The following is a 15,780-nucleotide window of genomic DNA, read 5'->3' as shown; positions in this document are numbered from 1 at the left end:
TCCCGCAGTAGCCCAGGACATTCTGAACATCTGGCAAATGCGGAGTGATGAATACTCTCTGGTTAGGTGTGGCATGTTATACAGTTTGGAAACGGGGCTCCAAAGGCGTTTTGAGCAACACGGTGCATATGAGATGTTCCAAGAGCTAAAACTAGTTTTTCAAGCTCATGCCCGTGTCGAGAGATATGAAGTGTCCGACAAGTTCTTTAGCTGTAAGATGGAGGAGAATAGTTCTGTCAGTGAGCACATACTCAAAATTTCTGGGTTACACGGTCGTGTGACTTCACTTGGAGTCGAACTTCCGGATGATGCTATAATTGACAGAATCCTCCAGTCTCTCCCACCAAGCTACAAAGGTTTTGTTCTGAACTACAACATGCAAGGGATGGACAAGACCATTCCGAGTTGTACTCGAAGCTCAAGTCTGCAGAAGTAGAAATCAAGAAAGAGCATCAAGTGTTGATGGTCAACAAGACCACTAGTTTCAAGAAGGGCAAGGGTAAGAAGAACTTCAAGAAAGATGGCAAAGCCGTTGCCGCGCCCAGTAAGCCAGATGCTGGGAAGAAGAAAAAGAATGGACCCAAGACTGAGACTGAGTGCTTCTATTGCAAGGGAAAAGGTCATTGGAAGCGGAACTGCCCCAAATACTTAGCGGACAAGAAGGCTGGCAACGTTAAAGGTATATGTTATATACATGTTATTGATGTGTACCTTACCAGCGCTCGTAGTAGCTCCTGGGTATTTGATACCGGTGATGTTGCTCACATTTGCAACTCAAAGCAGGAACTGCGGAATAAGCGAAGACTGGCCAAGGACGAGGTGACGATGCGCGTCGGGAATGGCTCCAAGGTCAATGTGATCACCGTCGGCACGCTACCTCTACATCTACCGTTGGGACTAGTTTTAAACCTTAATAATTGTTATTTAGTACCAGCTTTGAGCATGAATATTGTATCAGGGTCTTGCTTAATGCGAGACGGCTACTCATTTAAGTCAGAGAATAATGGTTGTTCTATTTATATGAGTGATATGTTTTATGGTCATGCTCCGCTGGTGAATGGTTTATTCTTGATGAATCTCGATCGTGATGTTACACATATTCATAGTGTGAGTACCAAAAGATGTAAAGTTGATAATGATAGTCCCACATACTTGTGGCTCTGCCGCCTTGGTCATATCGGTGTTAAGCACATGAAGAAGCTCCATACTGATGGACTATAAGAGTCTCTTGACTTTGAATCATTTGACACATGCGAACCGTGCCTCATGGGCAAGATGACTAAGAATCCATTCTCAGGAATAATGGAGAGAGCAACCGGCTTATTGGAAATAATACATACTCATGTGTGTGGTCCAATGAACGTTGAAGCTCGCGATGGCTATCGTTATGTTCTCACTCTCACCGATGATTTGAGTAGGTATGGGTATATCTACTTGATGAAGCAAAAATCTGAGACGTTTGAAAAGTTCAAGGAATTTCAGAGTGAGGTCGAGAATCAACGTGACAGAAAAATTAAGTGTCTACGATATGATTGTGGAGGAGAATATTTGAGTCACGAGTTTGGCACACACCTAAGGAAGTGTGGAATCGTTTCACAACTGACGCCGCCTGGCACACCGCAACGCAACGGAGTGTCTGAATGTCGTAATCGCACTTTATTAGATATGGTACGATCTATGATGTCTCTTACCGACTTACCGTTATCATTTTAGGGATACGCATTAGAAACTGCAGCATTCACTTTAAATATGGCACCGTCTAAATCCGTTGAGATGACACCGTATGAACTGTGGTTTGGCAAGAAACCTAAGTTGTCGTTTCTTAAAGTTTGGGGCTGCGATGCTTATGTGAAGAAACTTCAACCAGAAAATCTCAAACCCAAAGCGGCGAAATGTGTATTCATAGGATACCCTAAGGAAACTATTGGGTATACCTTCTATCTTAGATCCGAAGGTAAAACCTTTGTTGCCAAGAACGGATCCTTTCTAGAGAAAGAGTTTCTCTCGAAAGAAGTAAGTGGGAGGAAGGTAGAACTTGATGAGGTAATTACACCCCCCTCTCGAACAGGAAAGTAGCGCAGCGCGGGAAATTGTTCCTGTGGCGCCTGCACCAACTGAAGAGGAAGTTAATGATAATGATCATGAAGCTTCGGATCAAGTTACTACTGAACCGCGAAGGTCCACAAGGGCATGCTCCGCACCAGAGTGGTACGGCAACCCTGTGATGGAAATCATGTTGTTAGACAACGGTGAACCTTCGAACTATGAAGAAGCGATGGCGGGCCCGGATTCCAACAAATGGCTTGAAGCTATGAAATCCGAGATAGGATCCATGTATGAGAACAAAGTATGGACTTTGGTGGACTTTCCCGATGACCGGCGAGCCATAGAAAATAAATGGATCTTCAAGAAGAAGACTGATGCAAACGGTAATGTAACCGTTTATAAAACTCGACTTGTCGCAAAGGGTTTTCGACAAATTCAAGGAATTGACTACGAAGAGACTGTGCAAGCTCCTACGCTCCATCTATGGGCTGGTGCAAGCATCTCGGAGTTGGAACATTCGCTTTAATGAGGTGATTAAAGCGTTTGGGTTCGTACAGGTTTATCGAGAAGCCTGTCTGTACAAGAAAGTGAGTGGGAGCTCTGTAGCTTTCCTCATACTATATGTGGATGACATATTATTGATGGGGAATAATATAGAGATGTTGGAGAGCATAAAGGCCTATTTGAACAAGAGTTTTTCAATGAAGAACCTTGGAGAAGCTGCATACATATTAGGCATCAAGATCTATAGAGATAGATCAAGACGCCTCATAAGTCTTTCGCAAAGTACATACCTTGAAAATATATTGAAGAAGTTCAATATGGAAAACTCAAAGAAAGGGTTCTTGCCAGTTCTGCAAGGTATGAGATTGAGTAAGACTCAGTCACCGACCACGGCAGCAGATAGAGAGAAGATGAGTATTGTCCCCTACGCTTCAGTCGTAGGCTCTCTAATGTATGCCATGCTGTGTACCAGACCTGATATAAACCTTGCCATAAGGTTGGTAGGGAGGTACCAAAGTGATCCCGGTATGGAACACTGGACAGCGGTCAAGAATACCCTTAAGTACCTGAAGAGGACTAAGGAGATGTTTCTCGTTTATGGAGGTGACGAAGAGCTCGTCGTAAAGGGTTACGTCCACGCTAGCTTCGACACAGATCCGGATGACTCTAAGTCACAGACCGGATACGTATATGTTTTGAATGGTGGGGCAGTGAGCTGGTGCAGCAACAAGCAAGAAGTCGTGGCAGCATCTACATGTGAAGCGGAGTACATAGCTGCTTCAGAAGCAGCTCATGAAGAAATTTGGATGAAGGAGCTCATCACCGACCTTGGAGTGGTTCCAAGCGCGTCGGGTCCAATGACACTCTTCTGTGATAACACTGGGGCCATTGCCATAGCCAAGGAGCCCAGGTTTCACCGGAAGACGAAGCACATCAAGCGCCGCTACAACTCCATTCAGGACCATGTCCAGAGTGGAGTAATAGAGATTTGTAAAGTACACACGGATCTGAATGTTGCAGACCCGTTGACTAAACCTTTTCCACGAGCAAAACATGATCAACACCATAATGCTATGGGTGTTCGATACATCACAATGTAACTAGATTACTGACTCTAGTGCAAGAGGGAGACTGTTGGAAATATGCCCTAGAGGCAATAATAAAATGGTTATTATCATATTTCCTTGTTCATGATAATCGTCTATTGTTCATGCTATAATTGTATTAACAGGAAACAGTAATACATGTGTGAATAAATATATCACAATGTGTCCCTAGCAAGCCTCTAGTTGGCTAACTCGTTGACCAATAGATGATCATGGTTTCCTGATCATGGGAAATGGATGTCATTGATAACGGGATCACATCATTGGGAGAATGATGCGACGGACAAGACCCAATCCTAAGCACGGCACTAGATCGTACTGTTCGTATGCTAAAGCTTTTCTAATGTCAACTGTATTTTCCTTCGACCATGAGATTGTGCAACTCCCGGATACCGTAGGAGTGCTTTGGGTGTATCAAACGTCACAACGTAACTGGGTGACTATAAAGGTGCACTACGGGTACCTCTGAAACAGTCTGTTGGGTTGGTACGAATCGAGATCGGGATTTGTCACTCCGCATGGCGGAGAGGTATCTCTGGGCCCACTCGGTAGAACATCATCATGAGCTCAATGTGACTAAGGAGTTAGTCACACGATAACGTGCTACGGAACGAGTAAAGAGACTTACCGGTAACGAGATTGAACAAGGTATAGGTATACCAACGATCGAATCTCGGGCAAGTTCTATACCGACAGACAAAGGGAATTGTATACGGGATTGATTGAATCCTTGACACCGTGGTTCATCCGATGAGATCATCGTGGAGAAACTGGGAGCCACCATGGGTATCCAGACCGCGCTGATGGTTATTGGCCGGAGAGGTGTCTCGGTCATGTCTGCCTGTCTCCCGAACCCGTAGGGTCTACACACTTAAGGTTTGATGACACTAGGGTTATAGGGAATTGTTATACGAGGTTACCGAAAGTTGTTCGAAGTCCCGGATGAGATCCCAGACATCACGAGGAGCTCCGGAATGGTCCGAAGGTAAAGATTGATATATAGGATGGATGGTTTTGGACACCGGAAATGTACCGGGACCACCAGAAGTGGTCCCGGGGGTCCACCGGGAGGGGCCACCAGCCCCAAGAGGTAGCATGGGCCAAAAGAGGGAGGGCAACCAGCCCAAAGTGGGCTGGTGCGCCTCCCACAAGGAGGCCCAAGGCGCAGGAGGTGGAGAGGGGGAAACCCTAAGCGCTGGTGGGCCTAAGGCCCACCTAGGGGTGCGCCACCCCCTTCCCCTGCCCTGGCCGCCGCACCTCCCATCTGGGGGGCTGCCGCATCACCTAGGGTGGGAACCCTAGGGTTGGCACCCCCCTTCCCTTCTCCTATATATAGTGGGGGTTTTGGGGCTGTTTTGCACACACTTTTCCATCTCCCTCGATGCAGCCCTGCCCCCCTTCTTCCTCCTCTCCCACGGTGCTTGGCGAAGCCCTGCCGGGAGACCTCGTCTCTCCATCGACACCACGCCGTCGTGCTGCCGGAGATCTTCCCCAACCTATCCCTCCTCCTTGCTGGATAAAGGTGCAAGAGACGTCACCGGGCTACACGTGTGTTGAACGCGGAGGTGTCGTGGTTCGGCACTAGATCGGTATCACACCGCGATCTGAATCGCCGTGAGTACGACTCCATCAACCGCGTTCTAGCAACGCTTCCGCTTAGCAATCTTCAAAGGTATGAAGATGCACTCGTCCCTCTCTCGTTGCTGGTCTCTCCATAGGAAGATCTGAATATGCGTAGGAAAAAATTTGAATTTATGCTATGTTACCGAACAATATTTCCCCCAACTTTAGGTTGGCGACTGGAGTTAGTAAGTTCACAGGAGAGTCCAAGCCCGATACTTGGCTGGATGATTATCGAGTTGCAGTACAGATTGGCGGCGGCAACGACAACGTTGCAATGAAGCAGATGCCTCTGATGTTGGATGGTTCGGCCCATGCATGGCTGAATCAGCTGGCGCCTTCAAGCATATACTGTTGGGCAGATCTGGCCCGAGTGTTCATCAAGACCTTCGAGGGCACTTTCAAGCGCCCTACCAGCCTTTCTGAGTTACAACACTGCGTGCAGAAACCGAGTGACTCCTTGCGCGATTACATCCAACGCTGGACCACTCTCCACTACACAGTGGAGAATGTTACCGAGCACCAAACAGTTTGCGCCTTCAAGGCAGGTGTCAGGTATCGAGAACTGTATCTGAAGTTTGGTCGGTCAGGTGACATGTCAATGAGAAAAATGATGGAGATAGACACCCGTTATGCAAACGGGGAAGAAGAAGACCGCCTCCGTAGCGGTAATAGTAAAGTAGTCGACAACACTGACGCTAATTCCAATCGGAAGCAGAAGCGGAAGGTTGAAAACGCTACACCACCAGAAGCAACCGCTCTGGCGGCGGGAAAATTCAAGGGATAGTCCAAGGCACCGTTCCCCCCCCCAAGAAGTCCAAGATGCAGTCAGATGGTTTGGATCAGCCGTGTGTATTTCACACGAAGAAAGATGATGAAGGCAACCTGATATTGCCAAAGCATACCACTCGGCAGTGTCGGTTGTTAATCCAAGAGATCAAGGAAGGTCAGTCGAGTGGAAAAGACCCTAAATAAGAGGATAATGAAGATAAAGATGACTTCCCCAAAGTCAATGCAACTCTGATGATTTTTGGTGATGTAGAGAGCAAAAGTCGATTGCATCAATAGAGAAGTCAACATGGCTGTATCTTCCACCCCCAACATACCTAAAGTGGTCGTAGACCCCCATCACGTTTGATCACTCGGACCATCTAGCTGTTGTTCCGACTCCAGGTCGCCAAGCTCTGGTGGTCGACCAAGTTGTCGATGGTGTTCGGCTTCACAAAGTCTTGATGGATGGAGGGAGTGGGCTCAATATCTTATATGTAGAAACTCTCAAGGGGATGGGCATACCGATGTCCCGACTCAGCGAGAGCACCATGTCCTTTCATGGAGTTATCCCAGGGAAGAAGGTCAGGTCACTCGGCCAGATCGGAGTAGATGTTGTTTTCGGCTCTGACGGAAATTTCTGCAAAGAGAAGGTGACGTTTGAGGTGGTGGACTTCCAGAGTGCATATCATGCTATTCTGGGTCGTCCTGCCTATGCACGCTTCATGGCCCGACCATGTTACGTGTACCTGAAGATGAAGATGCGAGGGCCTAAAGGGGTCATCATTGTTTCAAGCAATCGGCAGAGAGCTGAAGAGTGTTTGCAGCAAGGGTCAAAGATCCCAAATCAGCAGATGGCAGTAGTAGAGTTGGAAGAGTACCGAAAGACTGCAGACCCAACCGACCTAATGCGTTCCAAGAAGCCTACTTTTGAGTCTGCTTTTCAGTCGGCAGGCGAGGTCAAGCCAGTGAACGTCCACCCGAAGGATCCCAATGCTGCTTTGACCAACATATCCACGACACTCGAGAGCAAATAGGAAGCCGGGCTCACCCAGTTCCTCCGAAAACTGGGACATCTTTGCATGGAAGCCTGCTCACATGTCGAGTGTACCCAGGGAGCTGGCAGAGCACCGTTTGCCAGTGGATCCAAAGATGAAGCCAGTCAGGGAGCGTCTGCGACGATCTGCATCAGAGAAGAGGAAAGCAATCTACGAGGAGGTGGTGCGACTCTTGGAGGACAAATTCATTCGCGAGGTTTACCACTCCGAGTGGCTCTCGAATGTTGTCATGGTTCCCAAGAAGGACAAATCCCTTCGCATGTGTATCGACTTCAAGAATATTAATAAGGTCTGTCCGAAAGACCACTTCCCGCTCCCATGCATTGAACAGATTGTCGATTCAACTGCGGTATGCGAGTGTTTGTCTTTTTTGGATGCTTACTATGGTTACCATCAGATCCGTCGGTTTGGTCCGGATGAAATAAAAACATCCTTCATCACCCCTTTCGGGTGTTTCTGTTACATCACCATGCCATTCGGTCTGAAGAATGCCGATGCAACCTTCACGCGGATGATTCAGAAGTGTTTGCTTGACCAGATCAGTCGGAATGTTGAAGCGTATATGGATGATATTGTGGTCAAGTCACACAAAGGTTCCGACCTGCTGACTGGCCTAGCAGAGACATTTGCTAATATGAGGAAGTACGACATCAAGCTAAATCCAGCTAAGTGCACTTTTGGCGTTCCTGACGGCAAGTTGCTCGGTTTTCTCGTTTTCGAACGAGGGATCGACGTTAACCCTGAGAAGATCAGCTCCATCGTGTGAATGCACAGCCCTATGCGAGTGCATGACGTACAAAAACTTACAAGTTGTCTGGCAGCATTGAGTGAGTTTATCTCTCGTCTCGGTGAAAAGGCACTGCCTTTATACCGACTGATGAAGAAGTCAGATGTGTTCGAGTGGAATGATGAAGCAGTAGCAGTGTTTGTGGAGCTCAAAGCTCTGCTTTCCACCCAGCCGGTGCTTGCTGCTCCGCACAGCAAAGAACCACTGCTCCTATAAATCGCAGCCACCAATCAAGTCTTTAGTACAGTCCTGACTGTAGAGAGAGAAGAAGAAGGTAAAGCCTACAAGGTTCAACGTCCAGTCTATTATATTTCAGAAGTGTTGAGTCCTCCAAAGCAAAGGTATCCCCATTACCAGAAGCTTCTTTGTTGAATATATTTTACAAAAAAAGTGGCACATTACTTTCAAGATCACTCCATATCAGTCGTCAGTGATGCCCCACTATCAGAAATCCTTCACAATCGGGGTCGAGTGGCTAAATGGGCCACGAATTTGTTATATTTGGACATCAAGTTTGAAGCAAATAAAGCCATCAAGTCTCAGGCCCTTGCTGATTTTATGGCCGAGTGGGTGCAACAGCAACAGCCAGCCCAGATTCACTCGACGCATAGGACTATGTTCTTCGATGGATCCAAAATGTTAAATGGGTCCGGTGCTGGTGTGGTGTTGGTGTCTCCAAAGGGCGACAAGCTTAACTATGTCCTTCAGATTCATTTTGACTCCTCCAACAATGAAGCTGAGTATGAAGTTGTCCTTTACGGGTTGTGTATGGCCATTTCACTCGGCGTCTGATGCCTGATGCTCTACAACGACTCAGATTTGGTGGTCAATCAGTTGATGAAGGAGTGGGATCTCAGGAACCCCGCCATGACAGGATACTGCAATGAAGTGAGGAAGCTGGAGAAGAAGTTTGAAGGCTTAGAACTCCATCTTGTACCCCGACTGAAGAACCAGGCAGCTGATGAATTGGCTAAGGTCGGATCTACTCGGAAGCCTATACCCAACAATGTGTGTTTGGAGCACTTGCACACTCCGTTGTGCAAGAAGATCCTTTCACTGAAGAACCCCCGCAACCAACAAGTGCTTCTGATCTGACTCAAGTTGATGTTCCGGCAGTCGTCGATCTGATCATGGAGATTTTGATAACTACCCCCGACTGGACAGTACCATATATTGCATACATCTTAAGGCGAGAGTTGCAAGAAGACAAAGACGAAGCCCGACAGATTGTTCGCATGTCAAAGGCCTTCACAGTGATGGGTGATCACCTCTACAGAGAGAGCGTGACCGGCGTAGCTCAATGATGCATCTCCCGTGAGGAGGGCCAACTAATTCTGGAAGATATCCACTCGGGGACGTGTGTCCATCATGCGTCCTCTCGGACCATTGTTGCCAAAGCATACCGATCTGGATTCTTCTGGCCAGGCGCGAATGAAATGGCCAAAGATCTCGTCGACCATAGTGAAGGCTGTCAGTTCTACTCCAACTTGTCTCACAAACCTACATCTGCTCTGAAGACTATCCCTCTCATCTGGCCGTCTGTTGTCTGGGGCTTAGATTTGGTCGGGCCTTTCCGAACATGTCAGAGTGGGTTCACACACTTGCTCGTTGCAGTCGACAAGTTCACAAAATGGACCGAAGCTAAACCAATCAAGAAGCTGGATTCCCGCATAGCCATCAAGTTTGTGAAGGAAATCGTATTCCGATATGGAGTCTCGCACATCATCATCACGGACAATGGGTCAAACTTCGACTCAGATGAATTCAGACGTCTCTGCACTAACCAAGGCACCCGAGTGGATTATGCATTCGTTTCCAATCCTCAAACCAACGGCCAAGCTGAGCGGGTGAATGGCCTTATCCTCCAAGGATTGTAGCCTCGACTCATGCGAGACCTTGAGTATGCCGCAGGCGCTTGGGTGACTGAACTACCTTCTGTTCTCTGGGGTCTGAGGACAACCCCGAACCGGTCGACTGGGCAAACGCCTTTCTTCCTGGTGTATAGAGCTGAAGCCGTTCTTCCGAGTGACTTACTTCACAGTTCACCTCGAGTGGATCTCTATTCAGAAGCTGAAGCCGAGAAAGCACGTCAAGATGGAGTGGATCTTTTGGAGAAAGAACGTGAGATGGCGCTGATTCGGTCTACAGTTTATCAACAAGGCCTACGACGTTTTCACTCAAGGCATGTTAGGAGTCGGGCGTTACACGAAGGCGATCTGGTGTTCCGAGTGGATCAGCACCGACCTCATAAGCTAGATCCTACTTGGGAAAGGCCTTTCATCGTCACCAAGGTGTTGAACAATGGGGCTTATCGATCCTACAATCTCCAGAACAGGGTTGATGAGCCGCGCGCATGGAATGCAGATCTGCTCAAACGATTTTATGCTTGATCACAGGTTGATCTGATGTAACAGATGAAGTTTGCCGGATAAAGTTTCTTGTCAACGTCATAACTTCTTCAATTTTTGTCGATTCTGGTCGAGTGGCTACACGCCAAAGTCCTACCCCGAGTGAAGAGCGATCCTCACACTTGGGGGCTTAGTTGCGAACATGATTCACCTATGTTAACAAACCCTTCTGAGTGAATAAAAACTATGTACTCGGATGCTTAGCTGCGAACGAGTCTTCACCTAAGTACGAAACATACTCCGAGTGAAGAGCGGTCCTCACACTCGGGGGCTTAGCTGCGAACATGATTTGCCTAAGTTAACAAACCCTTCTGAGTGAATAAAAACTATTCACTCAGATGCTTAGCTGCGAACATGATTCTTCTAAGTTAACAAACCCTTCCGAGTGAATAAAAACTATTCACTCGGATGCTTAGCTGCGAAACAGTCTTCGCCTAAGTACGAAACATACTCCGAGTGAAGAGCGATCCTCACACTCTGGGACTTAGCTGCGAACATGATTCGCCTAAGTTAACAAACCTTTCTGAGTGAATAAAAACTATTCACTCGGATGCTTAGCTGTGAACATGATTGTCCCAAGTTAACAAACCCTTCTGAGTGAATAAAAATTATTCACTCGGATGCTTAGCTGCGAACCAGTCTTCGCCTAAGTACGAAACATACTCCGAGTGAAGAGTGATCCTCACACTCTGGGGCTTAGCTGCGAACATGATTCAACTAACTTAACAAACCCTTCCGAGTGAAGAAAAATTCTCACACTCGGGGGGCTTAGCTGCGAACATGATTCGCCTAAGTAAAGATATAATCCGAGTGAAAGGAAGACTTCACACTTGGGAACTGAGCTATTCGCAAATCGCCTAAGTCAAAAAAAATTCCGAATGAATAGCAATCTATTCACTCGAAGGAAACCAAGCAAATCTCGTAAATCTCAGAAGCAGATAAATTCAAAAGAGCTCAACACGGATCAAAGTCATCCATGCAGCCATAAAGTACTCGGGTTCTACACCCAAACGAAGTTTAACGGTACATCAACCACTCGGCATACCGAGGCAAATTTAAAGTTTTTTGGGAATAACAACAGTTTCCTTCTCAAGGACCTCCGGGACTTGCTGGATCGACAAAAGTATCGAGATCAATTCCATCAGCAATGCGAGTCACAGCGCTGATGAAGGTCTCCATGAAATCCTTGAACTGGAGCTTCTTGGTGTTCGCCACTTGGAACGTTTTTAGCTTATCTTCTCTCGCCTCCTTGCAATGAACCCTGACGAGTGAGAGGGTAACATCATCTCCACAGCAAGCAGCGGATTTCTTCCATGCTTGGACCCTGTCAGGAACCCGACCCAAGTGGTGCATCATAGCTTCCAAATCAACAAGGAACGTATCCTCATGCCACAGTTCCTTGCCAATCCCGCCACAGCAACTCGCAGTCAAGTGAGATACCCTTGAACCTTCACGAGGCGACAGTTGACGCGATACATATCTATGGCCAAGTCATCAGGAACACGTATCTTAATGTGGTCCAGGTATGGCTCCACCTCGAAGGTTTGTTTCTCCAAGTCCGGACAGAATTTTGTGGAAGAAGAAAGATGAAGCATTAGTCACATTTCATTCGGTGAAATTTGCACAAATACACTCGGCAAAGAGAACGTACCAATGAGGGTTGCAAGCATCTTCGCCAGAAAATCTTTTACAAACTTTTCTATGGTGTTTCCCCTCTTTGCCATAAAATCAAGCTTCTTTGCCCACACATCTCTTTCTTTCTTCATTTTTTCATTTTCTGCCACCAGCCTGTTAAAGTCCGCAAGCTTCTGCTCATCAGCTTTGGACTTCTCCTTAAGTTTTGCAAGGACTAGATCCGTGTCTTCAAGCACCTTCTTCATAGTGTCATACTCCAGCTGCAGCTGGTTCTTCTTAGATTCCATCTGGGTATATTGCGACCCAATCTCGCAAGCCTTCAAAAAAACATCAACAATTTGTTTCAGTCGATGTTTCAACTTTTTTCTACTTCCGAGTGCAAAAATAAGTTTCAGTCGACACAATTATTTTTATACTTCCGAGTGGAGAAATACAATTCATTCGACCAATTAGCGGCACACCGCACCCACCCAAGTTCTTAAGACTACTGCCCTTCGTAAACGATCGACACTAGTCTCGGGGACTACACCCAGTGGGTGCACTTAGCGTGCCCCCACTGGATATAAAACTACTTGGCCAGACCCATCTTGCCCGAGTAAAACATTAATTGATTCCCAATTAGACCCATGCCGAGGCAAGCACTCGACAATGGTCTCGGTGACTATACCCAGTGGGTGCACTAAGAGTGCCCCCACTAGATACAAAAACACTCGACCAGGTCCGGCCTGGCCGAGTCAAAAATAGAGCATACCTCTACAGTTCAGACTCCTGCTGATGCAAGCATTCAACAACAGTCTCGGGGACTACGCCTAGTGGGTTCACTAAGCCTGCCCCCACTAGAATAAAGACAAACAACTACACGGCAAACCCCCAGTGGGTGTAAAGTAAGATTGATAAGATTCAATCGGAAATTAACTTACAGTTGAACTTACTCGGATGTTCGCCTGGAGCGCCGAGCTGGCGTCATACGCCAACTTACTGGCCTCGAACACCTCCTTAGTCCGCTGCATCATCAGCTCAGCTTGGATCATAGCCTCTTTGGCAGCACCAGTATGCTCCTCTAGGACGCGGTGCAGGGAAAATGCAAGTGATGAGGAGGTTGGCATCATAGCAGTGGTAGCTTGGGTTACCGGAGGCGCACTCAGCACAGTCGGCACGATAGTCGATCCAGTCGGAGGGGTTGTTGCCATAGCACCCGAACCGACCGGAGGTACACTCGGTGCAGGCGTCACAGGCATTCCCAGTGCAGACGTTACCGGCTCGACAAGAGTTTGTTCTGCAGCTGTATGCTGCGGCTCTTGTTCGTCATCTAAGAAACTGACGTCTGAAGCTGCAGTAGTGGTGATCAAGTCAGTCGACAGATCCAATCCATAAAACGGAGTAAAAACTAATGCTTATCATACCTGGTCGAGGAGCAGGCTTATCCACGACTTCCAAGTCCATATGATCATCTCCAGTCCCGACAGAAGTCGACACCGAAGTAACAGCACTGACAAGCCAATTGCACTCGGTTACCAGAAACTTGAAAAGTCATGATGGTGAAACGAAAAAGATAAACACTCACACTGAGGTGACCGTCAGGACAATTCTCATACGCGGCAAGGCCTTCCGAAGCTTGGGCGCATCAGGCTTTGGCTGCTTCGCAGCCTTTTCCACAGAGTCAGTTGCAGCGGCTCGGTCCCGCTTCACATTTCTACTGCTGGAGGTGACTGTTTTGCTTGGAGCAGCCACTGGGTCATGACGTTGCTTGGATCGCGGCTCGCGGCATGGAGGAGGTTGTTCTTCTTCTTCACTGCCGTCTGAAGCATCTTCGCTTTCTTCACTATCAACAACATATTCACTCTCGGCGCTGCCGCCTTCACTTTCCGCCCCGAGATCAAACTGCTCCATGTTGGGCACAGGAGAGTGCAAGTTCGTCCATTCCTGCAAAGAACAAAGACAACAAAGTCAAACGGACAAGTGTGCAGTCACTCGACGAAGACATGAACACAATGGGAAAAGATATAACATACCATTTTTGCGGCTTATTCTCAGCAGAATATGGCACGACTCATTTGGATCCCACGGGGTTGTCGCAAGCACCGATGATGCTTTTGATCGACTAGCTTACCATTTCTTGATCGACTTCCTCGTGGTGCGACCGAGTGGAATCTTCAGAACCAGAGTAATGCCACATGGCATGGTCCCTCACCTGAAGGGGTTGGATGCGCCGACTAAGGAACGTCTCTAGCAGGTCCATACCAGTCAGCCCATTTCTGACCAAGCTGATCACCTCACCCGCCAACATCTCCACTTCTGCCTTCTCAGCCTCGAATATAGTCGGTATTCTAGGGGAAGTCGGACGATCTAAGGTGAAAGGAGGGAGGCTGGTCGACATGTTCGGAGATGCGATATCATTGCAGTAGAACCATGTCGACTGTCAGTTTCTAACCGATTCAGGAAGGGTCATTGGAGGATAAGCGCTCATATTCCTTTTCTGGATCCCTAACCCACCACACAACTGGATAACGTTGGTCCGAGAGTCCCCGGGATTCGCTTTTTTCACCGTTTGGGACCAAGCAGTGAATATGTTCTTGAACAGCCCCCAGTGAGGAGGGCAACCCAAGAAACACTCGCACAGAGTGATAAATGCGGAAAGGTATGCGACAGTATTCAGTGGAAGGTGGTGAAGTTGTATCCCGAAGTAAAAGAGGAAGCCCCGGAAGAAAGGGTGTGGAGGCAGAGAAAAACCTCGTTCGACATGTGTGGGGAAAAGGACCCGCTCCCCCTCGCGAGGTGCCGGCTCAAGCTCCCCCTCCGGCAGTCTCCAAGAGTTCTCCACCACCATCCCGTTCTCGACAAGATCCAGGACGTCCTCCTTCGTCACGGTGGACGAAAGAAAATCCCCTTGTATCCACCCTGTCGGCACTGCGGTCCGACCGGGCTTTCTCCCCTTGCCGCCCTTCTTAGTGCGCTCGAGCTTGGAGATTTTTCTCTTCGGCATGGCTGCGGTGGTGAAGGAAAGACTGATCAAAGATGGTGGGACAAAGGTGGAGGAGAAGCAAGAAAAGATCAAGGCGCAGCTGTAACCCTAGCCCCAACCGCATTTATATAACCGGCCGACTGAGTCACCGACTGGTGGGCCCTCCAGATCTCAGCTTATCACGATATCAGAGGAGACATGATGCGTGGCGATGATGACGGCACGGTAATCGAGGCATTGTTGCTCCACTTGCCCTGACAGTTGCGTCATCCCCGCGAGGCGCGCGGAAACCGAAATTTCGAATCCCGTGAGATCCGGACCTGCCGTAGTGATCAGTCATATCAAAAGATCCTGTCAGTCACTGAGAATGAGTCCAAGCATCTGAAATCACTCGGGCACACTTCGCAACGGAAATCGATCAAGGCGAATGACGAAGATTTCAGTCGACCCGAAGTTTTATCAATCCGAGGAAAATGACCAAGATGAGAACAACTCATCAAGAACTTGCATCGACCCCTTCGTCACTCGAACCCCGATCCATTCGGGGGCTAATGATGGGGATGTGTACCTAGGGAAGGGTCACATGCCTGACCTGAATGTCCTACCCAAGTGTACCTCATTATTAGGCCAAGGGTCAGACAGAAGATTCCGACTGGATGGGGATGGCACCTAAAAAGTCACTCGGTATGTAAACACTCGGACTGCATCCCCATCCACTCGACGACCTGTATCCACTCTGAAGAATTCCAGTCGACATCGAAGACCAGAAGTCACCCACAAAGGCCAACGGACATACGTTCAGCCAATGGTCTTTAGTAGCATTTATTACTTGCATACGTTATCAGTAACGTATATCTTTAACTCATATTGATCGAGCCCTTAGATG

The 15,780-nt window shown here is 47.9% G+C and overlaps 1 protein-coding gene across 4 annotated transcripts; it reads right to left on the bottom strand.

The window, feature by feature from the left end:
- Positions 1-11,214: 11,214 nt before the first annotated feature.
- On the bottom strand, positions 11,215-15,773 carry LOC123402355. 4 transcript variants are annotated; one of them, XM_045096269.1, is made up of 5 exons: positions 13,945-15,773; positions 13,497-13,855; positions 13,336-13,421; positions 12,853-13,262; positions 11,215-12,249 (listed from the first exon to the last, which is right to left on the bottom strand). In XM_045096269.1, exons 1-5 carry the CDS (start codon positions 13,945-13,947, stop codon positions 11,896-11,898), a joined length of 1,212 nt encoding a protein of 403 aa, XP_044952204.1. In that variant the 5' UTR covers positions 13,948-15,773; the 3' UTR covers positions 11,215-11,895. The 4 variants fall into 4 exon arrangements, with proteins under 4 accessions (XP_044952204.1, XP_044952206.1, XP_044952205.1 ...); XM_045096271.1 differs by having other exon boundaries at positions 12,865-13,262; XM_045096270.1 differs by having other exon boundaries at positions 12,853-13,256.
- Between the last annotated feature and the right edge of the window lie 7 nt (positions 15,774-15,780).

This window comes from Hordeum vulgare, chromosome 6H (assembly GCF_904849725.1).
Source record: "Hordeum vulgare subsp. vulgare chromosome 6H, MorexV3_pseudomolecules_assembly, whole genome shotgun sequence".
In the NCBI taxonomy this organism is placed as follows: domain Eukaryota; kingdom Viridiplantae; phylum Streptophyta; class Magnoliopsida; order Poales; family Poaceae; genus Hordeum; species Hordeum vulgare.
The sequence above is the reverse complement of the archived record's forward strand: the minus strand, read 5'-3'. Positions and strand labels throughout refer to the sequence as shown.